General features: G+C 38.6%; 1 protein-coding gene across 1 annotated transcript in view; it reads left to right on the plus strand.

The window, feature by feature from the left end:
• The window catches only part of RAB9A (RAB9A, member RAS oncogene family), a 146,331-nt gene extending 128,806 nt beyond the window's left edge, over positions 1-17,525 (plus strand). Inside the window, exons 3-4 of the mRNA XM_069204714.1 lie at positions 5,266-5,297; positions 14,677-17,525. Coding sequence (XP_069060815.1) covers positions 14,713-15,324 — 612 coding nt within the window. The 5' untranslated portion in view covers positions 5,266-5,297; positions 14,677-14,712 and the 3' untranslated portion in view covers positions 15,325-17,525. The remainder of the gene's footprint in view (positions 1-5,265; positions 5,298-14,676) is intronic.
• Positions 17,526-19,242: the final 1,717 nt, after the last annotated feature.

The raw sequence follows: 19,242 nt of genomic DNA on the forward strand, positions 1-19,242 counted from the left end.
TAATGAGAGTAGGAAATATAATGAATATGTAAGTTAGTTGAGTAAATATATGTTTTCTTCAATGTGTTTTGCGAGGAAAATGTGGGCCTGTCGTGACTAAAAATTAAAGGTAGTCTGCTGGGGTTATAGGATAATTCCTGGGAAGTATATCTGTTATATCTTCCCTCTCTAGCGGTATCTGCTCTCAAACCACAGCAATCTGCTTCTTCGTGCTCAACACATTTACCTACAGAGCCCACAAGCTGAAGAGGTAGATGGAGACTGATAGATGCACACACTTCATTTCTCGAGGTTATCTGACTTTTTGCAGGGTTATAGAGGTGTTAGGGTTTCAGAAAATACTGTGCTTGACAAGGCCTCGGCTAGGCTACTAGAGTGCAAGACTTTCAAATTAGTTTTCTAGGTGGCTGCTCTAGTATAGCCCTAATGCTCTTAGACCAACCAGGGTTCTTATTTGGGCAAGTTCTTGATGTGTGGAATTGTGCCAAGAGCAAATTCAGTGTAGGATTTCGGGATATTAGTCCGCTGATGAAGTGCAGTGCCTTTGTGGGATATGATGGGCATGCCTGTTGGAGTTACCAACAGGAGCATTTTTTAGCTTGAGTTGAGGGGGTATAGAAGATACTGAAGAAGTAGAAAGGAGTATCTGTAAGAAGTAACACAGTGTCGTTTTTCATGATACAATTGTAGGGAGTGTTCCATAAGTCGCCGCATTTATCAGTCAATTGTAATTAGGAGTTGCTACTGCCAACATGCTTGGCAGGGACATAAGGTCCCACATTTTATAAGGAATGCAATAGCACAAATTGTACATTATAAGGATATTGTATGCCACTTTGTAGTTGTGGGACCTGTAGCTTCTTGCCTTTTTTCACAGAAGTCTTTGAAGACCTGCTTAACATAATGCACCTATATCAAATGAGCTAATCACTAACACATGTTTTGGTTGTTGTACACCATCTTATAAAAACAAAAACATAAACTTTCTGCAAGTCGGGAAATACTTCATTTGATTCCGTAGGTCTGAATCACAAAGTTGTGAAGTTTCCAACAGTTATCAGTGAAAGCAAAAGCTTTAATGACATGTTATATACATTTGTATTTCAGACTGTGCTTTCCATAAAGAAGAGTAGCAAAATACCAAAAATACTGTAGTTAAAAATCTTAGTAAATTATAACTGGACTAGTTCCATAAACTGTCTTGCATAAGAGGGCAACCCCTCTAATCAGACAACAATTTAGAGGACCTACCCTCTCATTAATTATTTCTCTACATGAATGTATTTCCTCGTGGCCCTCAATTCCTACAAAATGGTAGTGTAGCATCTCAAGCTGAAAGCAGTTGGGTGTTTGCTATTTTACTGCCGTCAAAGGATGGTATTAGCAATTTAGTGTGTGAGGTTTTGTACATGAGGCAAAATATGAATAAACCGTTTCACGCAAGAGGTTGCCATGATGTTTTGGGGAGTGTAACATGGTCCTATATAAATGGTTAAATAGTTTTAGTCTTGCTAAATAAGTTATTATACTGGTTATGTACCGTTCAAGAGGGGTCTACCAATGGAAGATAATGATTCTTTCCCCAGACATTCTTATTTGCGGGTTAAAATAATCAGTGTCCCAAGTCCCCACAAATGCTTGAAAAGAAGGGACCCCCAAATACACCCCTGCCCTATGATTATTCTGCTCTGTCTGTCTGGCAAAGTCTTCTTCCTTCCTGATATGCATCATTCACCACCTAAAGTTGTTTTCAGACTGAGATTTAAGGATATTCGCTATACACAAGAGATCAAGTCCCAGGAATGCAGCTCACAAAAACCAGTTCTTAGGCTCTTAAGTATCCCAAAACCGACCTAAACGGTTATAGGAGCTGGTGTGGATTAACCTCTAATGTTATCGAAAATGTAGGTCTTCAGAGTGCTGACTCAGTCAGCATAGTGTTGGTAAGCAAACCCTAGCTTTAAAGTGATGACTGTGGCACCTTTTTGTGGCCTGACTCAACAATGCAGCTGTCGCCAGACAATTGTCTGAGAATCACCTGGAGAGAGGCTTTGGCTCAATCCACCAGTTCGGAGTCGGATGTACATGTTTTGAAGTACACCAATATTATTCTACAGTTCTTTGCCCCAACACATATAAATAGGTACACCATGCTATCTTCTTGTAACGCTTCACATTACCATACAACATTCCTTTGAGGCCAGACCTCTTGGGATTGGCAGTGATTGTTTACAGTTGTTACAAGAAGCCCAACAACCTATTTTCAGGTTGATACATTCTGTATGACCCCACCTGAATGCATTCCTAAGGGATTGAACTTCTGCACTTCGCTCTGTTGGCCTAAACATGGGTAAAGACAGATAGTCCTCTAACCATCAGTGTAATGTAATCCACATCCTTTCAAGTGAGGCAGCCGACATTTCCTGCTTCTGATTTCGGCTTGTATTTTTCAGCTTCTGTGTACGAAGCTCTCCAAGGTGAAAGAATGAACGCTTAATAAGCCTGAAAGTGGTAGTTTGTATCTAGAAACAGTAGCAGTGGGCTCCAGTTGATTGATTTGATCACTCCTATTCTCCCATACCAACCCCCATAGTTAACCATACGCCATTATTAGAAACTCTAGGCTGTGGAGGGCAGAGTTACCAGGGTGGCTAATGGGAGTCCTCATAGTAAGGCAATAAGTTTCTTCTTTCTGTCCAGTGTAGATCATTAACATCCAGTAGAAACAGGTTGACGTTTTCAAACATATACTGGAGATGCACCAAATGTGAAATTGGTATCTCTGTTTTACGATTGCTTTTGTACTTCGTATGTTGTCTTGCTTCCGCTCCAATAATCTACGTATTTTTGATTTGATTTGTATTGGGACTGGACCAAAAACCTTTGGGTTTGAGAAGGCAGGAGATGTTAAAAAGAGCAAAAAAAAGAAAATTGTATATGGACTATTTCATATTTTTGCAGATTCAGGGTAGTGAGTGTTAAGGCAACTACATTTCTTTTTAATGAGTGTTGTCTGCCTTCAGTTTATGTATCCTCCCCCTATAATGATCCAAGCTGACTTATGGGAGGACCCGCCAGCTTATCAAGTAGGATGCATACTGCATTTTGAATAGAGAATAATGGAATGACTCTTATTGACTGAATTCCAAGGTTCTCTGCCTTGTCTAACAGCTAAGTACTGTGAAGCAATTTAAGATTGTTATTGTGAAATGTAGTTGTGTTGGAAAATACTAAATCTGAAACTAGGCATTCAAGGAGAATGGCATTTAGGAGGGGGTATGTCACAAGCATGGAAGAAACGATTTGTCTCGGTGCACAGCTCCCAGATTGAAAGAGTTAAAGTATTTTCCAGAGTAATCTCAGGAAGCACAAATATGCCACTGAAAAGGATTTGCAGAAAGACCATTCTGTTCTTGTATTCTTAACAAATAAAAATAAATCTAGTGTGATTCTGTGTGCTGCTAGGTCACTCAATGGCTAAAGACATGAACAACTATAAAAGGTGTGTATGGGAGAGTGTTGGGTGAGTGTTCAGTGTTGGCAAATCACAACTGAACATACTCATTGCTCAAACCTACAATACCATACACTCCAAGAAAATGGCATTCAGATAGACAATAATCTGAAACTCTTTGATTGCACATTTAACTATTAATCAGGCCAAGAGCCAAATCCTTCAGAAGCCTCCCGATTAATTTAGAAGTGAGCCTGCTGGAACTGTCTTGCTTTGCTGCAGAAATAATGGAAAGAGGCAGTCTTCTATACCAGATAGTATTCCTTCGATGTCTCTTGTGCAATAGGCATATGATGGAACTGCGTGTATCTAATCTTATTGTTGCATTCACATGCTGCCTCTACCAAAGCATAACCAACAAAATATTTCAATATCTAGGATATTAATCTATGGCCTGATTCACCAAGGTAACTAACACTTTTGAGCAAGTTTACTACTTTTTGGTGTTCATGAACAAAAATTTTGTAGTAATTCACACTTTTGTTTTAAGATCAGCACTGCACATAGCCATCAACGTGCAACACTGTCCCATACAAAATTTTGGAGGTAGGGTAAAACCTCATAGGAAGTAATGTTAAAGTGCATAATTTCAAGTTGTTGAAATATAAACACTATAATTTAATGTTAAAGATATGTAAAAATAGCAAAGTACTTCATTGAAAAATATTTCTAAGTACATTAATTTTAATTACTACTATTAATCCCTTTAATAAATACATATTAAAAATAACTTTTTTCCTGTGGGAATTAATTTTTTTAATTTAAACTTCAGATTTGGTTTGTAATTTTCCATATATTTTGACAAAGGAAGACTCCGCAGTCAGGGCAGAGATCGCCGCATGGGGAAGTGTTGGGAGCAAAATATATCTGCCTACAAAATAAATCTTAAAACATTTTTGTGAAATATTATTGTAAATTAATTTTATATACAACTTTACACAATTAGAACACAATAGAAAAAAATACATTTCAGAACACAATAGAACAAATACTACAGCACTACTAAATCAATTTTGAATTACATTTTAATGGAAATATAATTTAAATGTTGTTGTTTTTTTTTTAAAGTTTAATTTAAAAAATAAATTTCCACCTGAATAAAAAAATATGTGTTAAGTGTAGAATTCATTAAAATGTATGTAACTATTTAAGGAAATAATGTTCCATTGTTTTAATTAAAATCTTATTAAATGTTATATTAAATATGTGCCTTTTATATATTGTGTAACATTAAATTATATTTATTCATATTTTGAACTACTTTAAATAATCTAACTTGATTTCAACAATATTTCCTATGGAAGGGTGTTCGGTTCCAGTAGATGGATGGCTCTGTGCAGAGCTGAACTTGCTACAAAAGTGTAAATTACTACAAAGTGTAAGTTACTACAAAAAGTGCAGTTTGTGAATCCGGTCCAGAGTACCTATTACTCAAGATGATCCAGTTTTGCTACCAAACATATTTCTACCTGTACAACAACCATATATAAATTCAAATGGGGACAGTCAGAAAACACCCCATACCACCTATTCACCCATTTATGTACATTAAGCAACAAATACACTCAAAAGGAAAATACATTTGCTTTTTCATTTATTAAAGGCAGCTGTATAGTCTTGGTTGAAAAATGTTAAGCTTAGTGCAACTTCCATAATGTGGTGCACAATAAGAGCAGGCATTTATTTGACTCTAACCTTGGTGTTTGTACGGAAAAATCAAGTTTAAACATTTTGTATATCTCTTTTTACAGATGCTGAAGAATGCTTTGAATTAACTAACAAGGTAAAAATATATTTTTTTTAATTTGTGAATTAGGGAGTCCTTGCATGCAGTTGTCAGTGCAAACCAAGCTGCTTTTATTCTATATTTCAACAGTGAAAGCAGATGCTTAATTCCAGTGTGGTTGTTTTACATTGTAAACAGAACTTAGCAGTAGGTTTGTTCCTGCTGTCTTAAGATTTTATTAATTTGATGGCAATGTACATCTTTTACTGTAACCTATATCTGCTGTTTGTGCTTTAAGTAGGATTTTGCTTCCATTTTGAAGCAGGTTTCCATCAGACGCTACTCATTTAAACACCTAAAAGAGAATTAAGGCATACTGTTGTAACACTTGTTTTAAATACAAAATTGTAACTGCAAACATTTCATATAGTGGCTTGGACCTGCAGCTCTTTGGAGAGATTAATCAAAACTCTGTGGACCCCAACCTTCTCCACCCTTCTCCTCCCCCCCCCCCTTTTTTATTTTATTTTTAAGATAATCACCCGCAGCCCGCTTGAACTTACTGAGACATGGATGAGTATCTAGCAACATGGGAAATGTAAAGAGTCAGCTGCTTAAAATGCCCTCTATAGCAATAAACTCCTGTAAAGTCTAACTTCAGTGAAAGTATTGGAAGATTGAGTTCTGCATCTGTGGGCCCTTTGAGTATCAAACAGACTGGATAATATTTTCCATTTCTAGCCCCACTGCAAATATTCAGAGATCTTAGTCTTGCGGAGATATGCAGAATTGATTGACCCTTTCCTGCAATAATGTCTCCATTTTATCTTCAGTCCTTCCTGTGTAGTGTAAACATTGATATCCAAATAAAGAAATGTTGCTGGTGGCTCTGTTTCATAGTTGGGTTACCTTTCTATAGGCTCATGTTGTGTATTTGTATTGCTAGGGCTCATTTGTAATTTTACCACTCTTAGATGGGATACAGAAAAATTCATATATGTATTATTTTCTGCCTGAACAAGTTCTTTATAATTGTGTTTTTCCCCTTGCATCCTTGCATAAACCCTTGATATCGTAAGGTAATGAAAATGAAGCAAGCAGATGAAAAAAATTCTTCTACTACTTCTGTTCATTAAACTGTTGCAGAATACCAGTAGAAAGTGTAATTAAGTTAAACTGTAAACACCAGTAACACTTGAGTGCTTGACTACGTTTCATATAGAGTAGTCTCTTTGGCTTGGTATGTTGCGGTGGGCAGTTTTCAGCTGTTTATTTCTCAACGTTTTGCAGATGGATAACCGAAATCAAAGCAGACCTCTTGTGCAATTCGTAGACATGTAAATTAGATACCAATGTGCATTTTTCCAGTGCTAACTTTGGTGCGTACCTCTTAGAAATATTAGTTACATAGTGGTACCCACCTACATGTAGAACATGGAAGGGCAGAAGTGAGTCCTGGGTTGAAAGGCACTTTAGGCACACATTGCTTCTGTTTGTGCGTCATTGCACTGAAGGTTTCAAGGTGCATCTTGTTTGTTAGTAAGCCTTGTCACTCCTGCATCTTTCACAAGCTTGAAATGAATGTCCTCGGTAGTCCCAAAAGCCTAGAGGTGGTGCGGTTTACAGAACACATTACACTATCACTTTGTTTCTAACGCTGTAGTGAGCTTAGAGCAAACCTCTTCTAAATTGCAGTTAGTTTGTTGTATGTTTCTCACAAGATGTCCACTTCGAAATACATTGCATGTTTGCAGCTTTGGATTTTTTTTTATGTTTGTCTTAGCTTGTGCTTTGTAACTCAAATTTATTTGCTTTCTATTTGATGGCTTTATTTATTTTATTTTTGTCTGTCCAGGTTCAGTTTGTCCCACCCAAGGAGCAAATCCTTTTCAAACTACCTCACCTTGCATTCTTCCACTATTGCTACTTTCTATAAACAGGCCTGTGTATCCTGTTATCTTGTCACATTTGCTGTGCATTCAACCTCCGAGGTCAAATGTCAGCTCTGTTTTCCAATGTGATGTACATTTGATTGCAGGTGCAGCATGTTGTTTGATATAAAGTAGGCCTAGAATTAATTAGTCGATAAAAGAATAAGGTTCTGCTTCTACAAAGCCATTTGAAAGCCCTTTTTAGGTCGAGCGTAAGCGTAGGATCTCTTATATACTTTTAAGTATATTTCTTCTGTGGGCTTAAAGCCATTTCAGTTGTTCATGTCTGTCATTTAAAAATCCTTGCTTGCCACTGGTCCGTCATACCTGTTTGTCCCTCCTTTTTCTCTTTAGGAGCAGGGACCAACTACTGTATAATTACACTTCGTCATGTTTATCTGTTTTGTGAGGGATTTTTTTTTATTGGTTTACTGCTTGTGGTACTGTTTGCTTGTGCTCAGGATTGGTGTCGTAGCTGCTTTGTAGGCAGCTCACTTTATTTTTTCAGCACGGCGCCCACTTCATGTTTCAGCTGTGTGACTAACTTTTATGTACACGGCGCACGCTTTCAACACTGCCTGGTTTTCTTTTTAATTTTCATCAGGGACCCGGACCTCGCTGTCCTGTGTACGTTCTGTGTTCTCCCTGCGCCGTCCTATGTAATCAGGCCCCCACTGTGCATCCTTTAAAGTCCTGGCTGCTGCTCTTTCAGCCGTGCACCTAACTTTTATCCACACAGCAAAATGAAGGGGAAAAATAGCCTACAAGTCAGTAGATACATTTGTCTTTCAGCTTGTTTCATTTTGGTATGCTGCCAGTGGTTTGTCTTCTCTTTCCATGCTTGTTTTGCTACAGTTGGCTACCTCTCCGTGAGGATATAGGATAGGGAAACAGGGAGTCTTTCCCCAGCTTTACAATCAGCACCGTCCGCAGCTGCTGTACGGGCTTTCCTGGCCCCTTGTGTGGTCTAAATGGCCCTCATCTAGCCATGGATGCAGATCGGATAGTTTCAGGAAACCTTGACCTGGGTGTGGGAGGTGTCCTTACTGCCGGTCATGATTTGGCACTGAAAGCAATCTTCCCTCTTAAAATCAAGCAAAGTTAGATTGTGCTCATCTTTTGTATTTATATATTTGTTTACTTAGGCTGGAAAGTGACAGTAGATCTTGTTTCTTTCTGTTTGAGCATTCCACAGAGTGCTCACATTTTCCTTTTTACTTGCCTCGTTCTCAGTCACCTCATTCGCCCCTCCCACCCGCCTTAGCAATTCCAGACAAATTGCCCTCACAATGGCCACATGCTTAATGTTTAAAAAAAAAAAAAAAAAAAAAACACACACATTCAAACACTTGTTACTGTATGGACCTATCTCAGATTTGTAAATGATAAGCGCACATGCATGTTTTAAACAAGGGTTACACCTGCCTGAACCCTGTCCGCATATCATGGTTTAAACTAACTTGATAGTTTCGGGAAGCCCTCTAGCTTAACCTGTTACATATGTACGTCTGAAGTATGTGAAGATGTTGAATACTGTGACTCTTCTGTCATTTTAAATATCTGGAGGGCCAGAATATGCCTCCTTGAGACATGTATCCAGTTGCCTCTCTGCCTTGACCATTGATTCCATGACAGCCTTCCTCACTTAATAGCTGTGTTAAATTGAAGATGGCTGGCAAATGGAGTATTTCTGTGCCAGCATTCATGGATTTTTTTTTTTCTATGCCTAGGAAGTAGTTACCTCCTCTCTTCGTGGTGTGGGTAATCCCTCCATTAGTTGCATTTGACATGTGCCATTATCTGTGTATTCGCTTTTGAGGATTAGATGAGGGGTACCTGGTGGTGGGTGTAACTAACACCTGAGAAAGTATCCCTGTGTAGCAAGTTATGATTATAAGTGGGGCACGTCAAACTACCTTTTTCATATGGCAATGTGTGTGGCTCCCAATGTATTCTATCTAGTCGGTTGCCTGAAGGGTATTTTATTACTAAGAATCAAAAGAATGTATTGATTTAGATCTTGATCGCAGGTCAACAATATAAATGTAGTACTTTTTTTTTTTTTTTTTTACATTTTTAAATAGAATACAAATTACCTTATATCTTAAAAACAATTAGGAGTATCATGAAAGATATGAAAAAATTAAAGATTATAACAAACAAAATTATTTGGAGGAGACATTACTAAGTTATTCAACTCATCGCCTTTTGTTATGTTGCTTTTAAAAGATAATGGATGATTATAACGTTTCCTTGATTGCATCAGGACAACCAAAAAGTGCATGCTTTAAGTATTGCAAAGTATTGCACCTCACCATAGTAGAGATCACATATACTGTCCACCGTTCGCAGATTTGACCAATGCTTTTATTGGAGCTTGAAGGGACAATACCCAGATCGAGCATTCATATTACATGTCTTATGCTACTGTCTAGAAACAAGGATCAGTATTTTCAGGCTGTTTAAAAACTATGATTTCGGGTATAACCTTGTACAGTTTCAGTGTTATTACTAACCAAACATTGCCTTGGTAGATGGAAACCAGAATACAGCCCATTTTGAAAGGTAGTCTTCTGTTAACATGTCTTTTCCTAAATCAGCAGGCTAGTGGCACCATTTTATTGACCAAAAGCATGCAGTGTGACCTCCCCTGTCTGATACCCCTACTGATCTCGTATGGGTTTGTTGTGATACTGCTTATTCAAACACTGCTTAATGATGCAAAATAACTACTCCACCATAATGTTTTGAGTGCATCTGTTTTTGCCACACTGCCTCACAGATGGAGATTTCTAGCATACTAAATGTTGATTGGGTGCTTCTCTGGAGAGCACCTTCAGAATAGTTCTATAGTGTACACTGTAGCTTTAGTCAGCTGACAACAACATTGCTGCGGTGTAATTTTGTATGTCATATCAGTAGATCCAATGTTTACCAGGTTCCTAATGATGCATATCGCAGTTGACATTCCTGGCATGTGCACACATGCTCTCCTCCTCAGTGTGTCAAGCATAAGTACACGTGGCAGGTGGAGCTGTGTCTGTAACCATGAGGAGCAGCTTTTCTGGCAAGTGGTTGGCATCACCATTGTCCATGTTACGCAGCTTCTTCACTCTTTTTGGGTTGGCAATTCAGCAGATCTACAACCACAATCGCAGATGTCTGGAACACGGGTAATTAGAGTGTTCACGCACCTGTTGATTTGTCATTCCCAAGGGATTATCTCTCTTTTATACTGTTCAAAATCTAAGCATGTCTTCTGGCACTGTTATTTCACCAGAATTAAGTGAACTTCAAGATGTATGTAGCTAACATTAGTGAATTTCCAGATATATGCATCTAACATCCAAAACTACTTAGGACTATTCCACAGACCAAATCTTCCACCCGACATCACGTTGTGTTTGACCCATTTACTGAAATGAATGAAGGTCAAGCTCCCTTGGCATGAACCAGAGCCAAGACAAAAATTCTGGAAATAAAAGAAACCAAGCCATTTGCTTAATCTAGCTTCGGACACAGGAAGTCCTCCATTAGTCACCCTTAGACTTAGGTACCTGTGAATACTTTTTGACTCTGAACCTTTGATCAATCCCAAAGTCTTTGCAGTGATCCTGGATATCAGTTTGAAACTTATTCTACTTTAAAACCTCCTCCGTGCATTCCACACCTACGCAAAGTTGCTATAAGACCTGCCTTAAAACCTCTGCACAGGCTCTCTGTGAACAAAACCATCAAAATGAAGGGTTGTCTGTAATAAGATTGTTTAACAGTAAGGGAAGATGTTTATTTATATGGGTGTATGTTTGAAACTTGTATATATGCTTCATTAATGTAAATCCTTTACTCTTAGTGTTGTAAGGAAATGCAATGTGCTCAACTTTTTCAGTGTGCCAGGAAACCATATTCCTAGCAAACCTTTGTGAATTATTTTTTAGATGAGCAAATATACATTGTCACAGGCCTGAATCTCAGGGCTTCACTCAGTCTTTTATCCTCCAAGGTTGATTAAATGAGTATTACTGAGTTGGGTAACAATACATGTTACTTCTTTGACAAGAGACCTTGTGGTCAGTGTGCACTTAATAAAATACATGTGTTGTTACGTTATATTTGCTCATGCTAAAATCGGCTCACCTATAGCAAATTGCTTTTTCCATAACCTTTTTCAGATCGTGGAAGGTCTGCTCCGACCCTTGTCAGAAATAAACGTCAATCTTATTCAGTGTAGGAAGAGATTGGGAAGGAGTTATTGAATACCCTTCAAAATGCAAGTTAATGAGTTTGCACAGACTTGCAGGACATTCCTACCTTGGACCTACTGCTTTCCACATACTTCCGGCCAGAAAATCAGAGCCCATCTAGAATCCAAACCCTAATTTAATATGAACACAATCAAAGAGGCTGCTATCGGAGTTCTAATATATTGAGAATGCTGCCATAAGTTCTAATCACTGCATGGCACCAAAAAGGACAAATAGATGTTATTACAGGACAAGTTGGTTTCTGAAGCATTGTGTCCCTTAGAAAAGTTGATATTTTATAACAATCCATTCCCCTGCTCTTGAAGCTCCCCTGTGTCGACTACAATTAACCTTGTGGAGAGGGTGAAAGTGACGGAAGCACCTGGAGCTGCCCTTGGCTTTCAAAACTGGCCTCCAAAGGCCTCAACGCACCTGGGAAATGCTTGGTGGAATAAAAAGGCCTGTCCAGCCCTGGGTCCTGAGATGTTTTGGTGGGATGGAGGGTTCGATTTGCCTAAAGAGGTGAAGTTGGAAAGATGCATTTTTGGTTAAACTAGAGGTGTGTTTTGCCATAGAAATGCTTTGGCAGAGGGTGCATCCTAAACATTTAGCAGCAGGTATTAGTGTTGATGTGAAGCCCAGTTCAGTAGGATTCTGAAGCCAGAGATGAACTCTGGAGGAGTGTTCTGTGAGTGTAGCAGGAAGAATTCAATTTTAGAGGGTTTAGGTTTAAGAGTTTACATTTAAGGGAGAAGGCACTCATCCATTTTGTTAGGCTTTCCATGAACAATTTGAAGGTAGAGATATCTGAAAGGTTCAATAATTTGAAATATGTTTAGGCATGGTCTTTATGCTAATTAATTGAATGCCCATTCTTGTGAAGCATGGGACCTACGGGTTCCATGTAAAGTTTAAATAAAAGAGGTGAGAGGATAGATCTGTGGGGTACACCAGAAGAAAGTGGGAGTTAATGTGATTCAAATTTGACGATTTTTCACAAATTGTGTGATCTGGGAATGAAGAAGAATTGGGGTCAGATGCTGGAGTTTGAGAATAACTCCAGGCTTTTTCCAGTTTCCCAGTCATTCTCTTGCTGGTATTTAGGCCTGAGTTCTATTGGGGGCATTATGTTTTACTTTGATGTATTTTGTGATTGGAAGGGAGGGCTAACTTGATTGTGTTTGATGTGGCTTGAGCATAGTGGTTTCAACTTCTGTGAAATTGTGAGTGGGTGAACATGATGTTTTTGAGTTGTGCAGAGATGTTCTTTGTAGTGATGAAGAATGGTAGTGGTGATCAGATCAGACTAATTTGAATGGGTACTTCTGATTTGTGATGTATGTTGGCAGATTATGAGGTTAGGATGTTGCCTTTAATGTATGTTGGTTATGAGATCAGTTGGGACACATCATGATATTGTAATTGCATTTATATAGTTCTTACTACCCGTGATGAGGCGTTAAAGCACTTTTTCGTCGAATAGCATGCTACTCTAGAATCCAAAAAGTATTAATGGTGGATTAGTATAGGGAAATGTGAGTAATTTCAGTGGTGCCATGAGTCTGTTAGTAGGATTGAACAGGATAATGGAGAGATAGAGTAGGGAAGAGACTATAAAGTGTTTTTGGGAGATCATAGTAGTAAAATAAGTTTTGGGATTGAGTCAAGGGAGGGGTATATGAGGGAAGAATTTAGAAAGGGTTATTCAGGAGATCATAGTAGTAAAATGAAGTTTAGGTGAGCCAAAGAGGGATAGAAGAGGGAATAGTCTAGAAAGTGTTGTTTTGGAGGTCATAATCGTAGAATGAAGTTTGCTATGGTGGATCCATGATGGTGGATAGTTGTGTGTGGATGGGTGAATGAATGAATGCATGCATGTGTGCTAGTTGATGAATTAGGATGGCTGGTATCCCTACCTCCATTTAGTTGATTGCTGGCTGGTATCCTTATACCCATCTCCAGTTACTTTTACTCTTTAGGTCTCCTTTCTTTCCCACATTTGCAGTACTAGCACTGCTGGTCCCAGATCCCCAGACCATGGTATGTTCAGACCTGCAAGATGAAGGCACTTTTACATAGTTAGCAGATGAAGAGTTAACATTTTGGAAATGGGCACATAACCCTGTAAGTCACACAAACCCACCAGCCCTCATTCCACTTTCCTCTTCCGCTTGAGGTGATCAGATGTGCTTTGCTACTTTTCTTTCAGTTCTTGAGCATCCTTCTTGTAATGCCTCTGCCTGTCCTGGTTCCAGCAACTGCTCACATGTCAAAACCTACATAATCTATCCTGCTCGCACTGCATAGGTGATGATTACGCCTGGCCGGATTGGATACCTTGTAATGTTATCTCTTACAGGGTATTGTTAAATGAGCTATTATCACTGGCTTCTCATATTTGGATTGAATGCTCAGGAGTTTATGGCTAGGAGGAAGAGTCCTCGGCGACCTAAAGTGGGTGATCACTTGGTTTTATTGGCCTCCCGAACAGGAGATTTGTCCTTTTAGGAATTTGTTTCTTGGTCTTCGCAGAAAGCCTGGTAGTATTGGGGCCAGCATGGAGTTCTGTCACAGCTAATCACTGTTCGGTACTGCGAGGTGCCTGTGCAGCCAAACATAGCCCATATGACTTATCAACATACCCTTCTATGCTAAGTCCGCTGGTTCTGATACTGAGGTGCTACCTTAAACTATTTCTGCTGGGATGCGTCAGCCAAAGGTCCCGCCCCCCCCCCCCATGAGACATGAATCCATGACTGTTCCTGACTAGACATCAAAGCTGTAGTGAGATCCACAGTTGATACTGCTGGGGACAATAGTGCTGGTTTGTTTCAATACGCGGATTGATCTTCAACTGACCTGCAACAGATGTACTAACACTACTATAACTCATGTGTAGTGCAAGGGGGAACAAAGTGTGGTCACAAACTTCGTCCCATGTTCAAGGACAGAGGAACATGGAACCCGGCTGGGGAAGTAGACCAGCTGCTGCCTACATGGAAAGGGTGCTGCTGGATTGAGCACCTTTAATGATAAATGACCTTTTTGGCCACAGTTTTGAGCGGACGTCCAGGGATAGTTTAGGATTGCTCTCTGCTTCTATCTCAGTGTTTCAAATTAAGTATTTTTTCAGTAACCTATGCAAGTTTTCGTGTCAGTATCCCAGTAGTGAATAACTAATGATGTAAATAAAAAAAAAAAGAACATTCAGATGATCTGTTCTTCGTGTGTACTGATTTGGATATGAACTGTTTTTTACAGAACTCGGATACTGGAAGAGAACCCATTCTGAGAACTATGGCTGTGAAATCTTCTCTCCTCAAAGTGATATTGCTGGGAGATGGCGGTGTTGGAAAAAGCTCACTCATGAATAGATACGTCACCAACAAGTTTGACACGCAACTGTTCCACACAATTGGTGTAGAGTTTTTAAATAAAGAATTAGAGGTGGATGGGCATTTTGTCACCATGCAGATCTGGGACACAGCAGGTCAAGAACGATTCCGAAGCCTGAGGACTCCCTTCTATAGGGGATCAGACTGCTGCCTCCTTACTTTCAGTGTAGATGATTCCCAGAGCTTCCAAAATCTGGGTAACTGGAAGAAGGAATTCATCTACTATGCAGATGTGAAAGAGCCAGAGAGTTTCCCTTTTGTTGTTTTAGGTAACAAAATCGACATCAGTGACCGACAGGTGCCTTCAGAAGAAGCTCAGGCTTGGTGTAGAGAAAACGGCAACCATCCCTATTTCGAAACTAGCGCAAAAGATGCCACTAATGTTGCTGCAGCGTTCGAGGATGCAGTTCGGAGGGTTTTAGCAATTGAGGATCGATCAGATCATATGATTGAGACAGATACAGTGAATCTGCATCGAAGGCCTAAACCCAAGCCTAGCTCATCCTGTTGCTGACTGCTATGTTTAATGTTGAATAACTACTTTCTGTTATGTTCCAATTAGAACATTAATTGTATGGCTATATTCGTTGGTGAAATACCATTTAATGAGTTGACCTACTTCTAAAATGGTAGCATCTTAAGCTTTTAAATGGTGAATGAAAATATCCTGATGTAACCTTGCTTAATTAATGTTTGGGTAAGTTGTGATACCACAGCTGAAAGTTTTGAAGTACTTTAGCTTACAATTCTAAAGAAAAACTTGAAAGTTCTAAACGCACTACTTTGGAGGGATTTTGTGTGCATTAAATGCAGAGCAAGCTTCTATTTCATACATAAGTATGTTTGTGAGTATATATTTTTTATGAGATCCGGTTTCTTCGATCAGTGAATAGCTAATATTGGAAGTAATAATGCATGAGATGGATCTAGTTTTAATTTTAACATTCCTTTGATTTAAGTGGTACGTCTTAGTTTTAATATTTTTGTTTTATAATAGAAACTACAATTGAAAAAGATCATCCATTCCCATTACAGTACTGTTTAAATTACTAGAACTTAAGAGTTTGATTTTGAAATGTGTATTAATCCTTGTTAGCATGAGCTTGCCATGCATTCATAGTCACTGGCTGTGTTAGGAATTAAAATGTTTTAATGGCAGAGTTTCGGACTTTTGGACTTAGCCCACAATTGTGGTAAAATTGACCCATACGATAGAAGTATACAGGTCACTATCCAAGTGTCAAACCTTCCTACACTCAGATGAACCTGCTTGCTTTTAAGACATTCTCGTTGGAACATAAGAAACCATTTGAATGCCACAGGTCCATTGTGGAGGAATTGAATCTTCTGTTCGTTAAAAAGTCTGTTTCTGTTTAAAGAAAAAAAAAAAAGTAAAAACTTTAGGATGGCAACTGCTGTATCATAGGATCAGCAAACGAGACATACTGCCATTCATTGGTGAATATGTATAATTTTGTTAGTGCTTATAGATATATTACAATTATCGTACAGTGATTCACTATTAACTTCTAATACAGAGATCTTGTTTGGAAAGTAAAATTTGCACAGCCATAATGGGCAGTCCAGAGGGTTGTGTTTTTTCCTTAAGTCACAAAATTTTCACAAATAGACAAGACATCCGATGTCGTTCTCAGTGGTAAGATTGCAAAAAAAGTTAGATATTACGTGGAATGTTATTTGAGTACTTCCTGCAGTGCCAAAATCGGTTAGGATTTTCAGTCTAAGAATTTTAAATTAATTAGAATGACCAAAACTGAATGTTTGACTAGAATGTGTCCTTCATATTTGTGCTGAATGGATAATACTCGGTGAAGCGTCGGTGGCTTGCGGAACTTGCACATTTTCTTTAAACGTTCTTTATTACCTCGAAACACAGTCTCTGGCATACTAGTCTAAGACACAGGTACTTTGTTTCACGTGTTTCTCTTCATTAGGGCGTGAAATGAAGGTCTTCAGATTGCGTTCTCCAAACGGTAGCTAGCTTCCAAAAACAAATAGAAGTATTCAGATCTGAGCATAAGGATGAAAGTGAAGGTGCACAGGGTGGATTTCTGTTATTGCTCACGCTCTTTTCCTGATACAGATTCCTACTTGGAACTCTCCTTTGGCTACTCGTGGAAAAAGATATTAGATGCTGTATTTCAAACAACCTCGCTGTAATACATTTCACAATATCAGAAAAAAGAGGCATAGAACCAAAAGATGTGATTGCAAGCGGTGCAAGACAGACGCAGTTTATCTAAATATCTCGTTTATTTTACTTAAACGAAAAATATTAGAAACACTCGTGAGGGTAACTCTGCTCGTTTTCAAAAAGTTGTCAGGGGACACTTGTTGACATTCATCCAAACTTTACTTCTTGAACTAGAAAAACATAGTACCGCAGATGCTTATTTACTGTTCAGCATATTAATTCTCTCTAATGCATAAAAGTTGCCTTCCTGAAATTGCCATGTCATTGTTCATTCCTTAAAACTGGAACCATGAAAGGTGTGTAACAACTTATGCAATGTATGCTAAATGTGCGAGGTTAGAGGTTGGCTAATGCAGAAGTAAATGTCTTGAAATAGTTACTTTTCGAGGGAAACACTTTAATTTCAAAATAATTGAAAGTTTTGGCCAGTTCTATGTAATATGTGTGAAATAACTATGTACATTTGTTACAACAATGTGTAAATAGTAGAGGTACTTGAATTTGTCTGTGGTTTTCTTTGGTATTATTTTTTGTTGTCAAGGGGGCATAGACATGTTTCAGGGAATCATTTACAATGTGGGTTGTTCATAACTTGTTACAAGACTGTGATGTCAAAGCTTCGTGTTATGGACTTTGGTGTAAAGCACATCCCTTGCCAAATGCCTGACTTCTTGGTGCTTTTGGTTAGGGTCTATATGATTCTGATTTTTCCATGGAGGTTGCAGTAGTTTATACTTGTATCCTTCCACCAAAGTCTTCTTAGTGCGACCAATGTGTTTCAGTTATGGTGTGCTTGTTCGTGTCTATGCCCTAGTGGGTGGGTAGCTGGGTAAGTATATCTCTGCCCAAGTGTCTGTATTGCTGTCTTCCTGCCCTAGTATAATTAAGTGTTTATCACTATCCCCCTAAGCCCAGTGTGTGTCCTAGTGTTATCAAGTTCTCTGTCTTAGTGTTGGTGTCTTCCTAGCCGCTGTATAGTGCTCTCTGTTGAAAAGTTTACTGTCCGGTGTGTAATTCAAGATTGCTTGATGTGTGCTTGCCACCCTAGTTTTAGTGAAATCCGGTTTGTGTAGTAACTGTCCCAGTGTACGTTTCCCTCTTTCTGTACCTCTTTTTTTATTTTTGTTTTCTGTCATGTCAGCTTGCTGTTCAGTGTAGTTGTGCGTTTATGCTACCTTAGAGCTCATCTTTTTATTCTGGCGAATTGGCCTCACTGCTGCTGCAGCGCAGAGAAATCCTAGCTATTATCTCAGACCAAAATAGTGGAGCTCGCTCCTTAGGCCGATGGACCGACCCGACATTGATTATAGAGGATGTCAATAGTGCATGTCATAATCATCACAAACAAGAAATTGGCAATCAGATTTCACTACAATGCCCACACCAGTTTATTAAGAAGATTTGAAAAATGTATTTCCCTATATTAACAATGCCTAGGTCCTGCAAATAATTCTCAAGCACAAATTATTATATATATAAAGAATCATTAATGGCTAATTAGAACGACTTATATATCTAAGCTTGATCAAAGCAAGTAAACAAATTAATTCAAGAGTTATAACACAACTTAATAGCACCAGAATCCGTGACAGCGAGATAATATACATTTAAGCAATAGATCAAAGAACGTCAGTATGTATCATGAGCATGTAATGATAAACTCCCTCGCTAACCACTATTTAGCATTAACATGTTGGGCTTCAGGTAAAAGTTTTATAAACCCAAATTTAGAAAAACATACTAACTCGGGTTATAACAAAATAATACTATAATGCAGCAAGTAATTCATGAGTTGCATCTGGTACCTGTACAACAAAAGACACATATAATAATCACAATTTATACATTACCCATAGGATAACAATTGGAAGATTGCTTCAGTAAGGGGACACCATCAGTAGGAACGATCTATAAATCCCCTAGTCTACATGACTGGAAAACGCCCCATTAATTCTAACTCTGGAAATATCACTGGAAAGTCTCTGGAAAATCTCGTAAAGTCTGCCAATAGCTCTCTCTGCCTCACTCACTGAACCCAAAGGATAAGTGACAGAACGTTCTATTAATGTTTACAAAGCTCACGATTGGTCAGAACATGGGGTGTTGAACATTCAGCCAATAAAACTACTGTTAGATAACTAAAATTTATTGACAACATCATTAAATATTCACAATTATAACAGTTTCTTCTTCTCTTCCGTTTCGTCTGTGGCTCCA

The sequence above is a fragment of the Pleurodeles waltl genome, chromosome 8 (assembly GCF_031143425.1).
Source record: "Pleurodeles waltl isolate 20211129_DDA chromosome 8, aPleWal1.hap1.20221129, whole genome shotgun sequence".
NCBI classification, from domain to species: Eukaryota; Metazoa; Chordata; class Amphibia; order Caudata; family Salamandridae; genus Pleurodeles; species Pleurodeles waltl.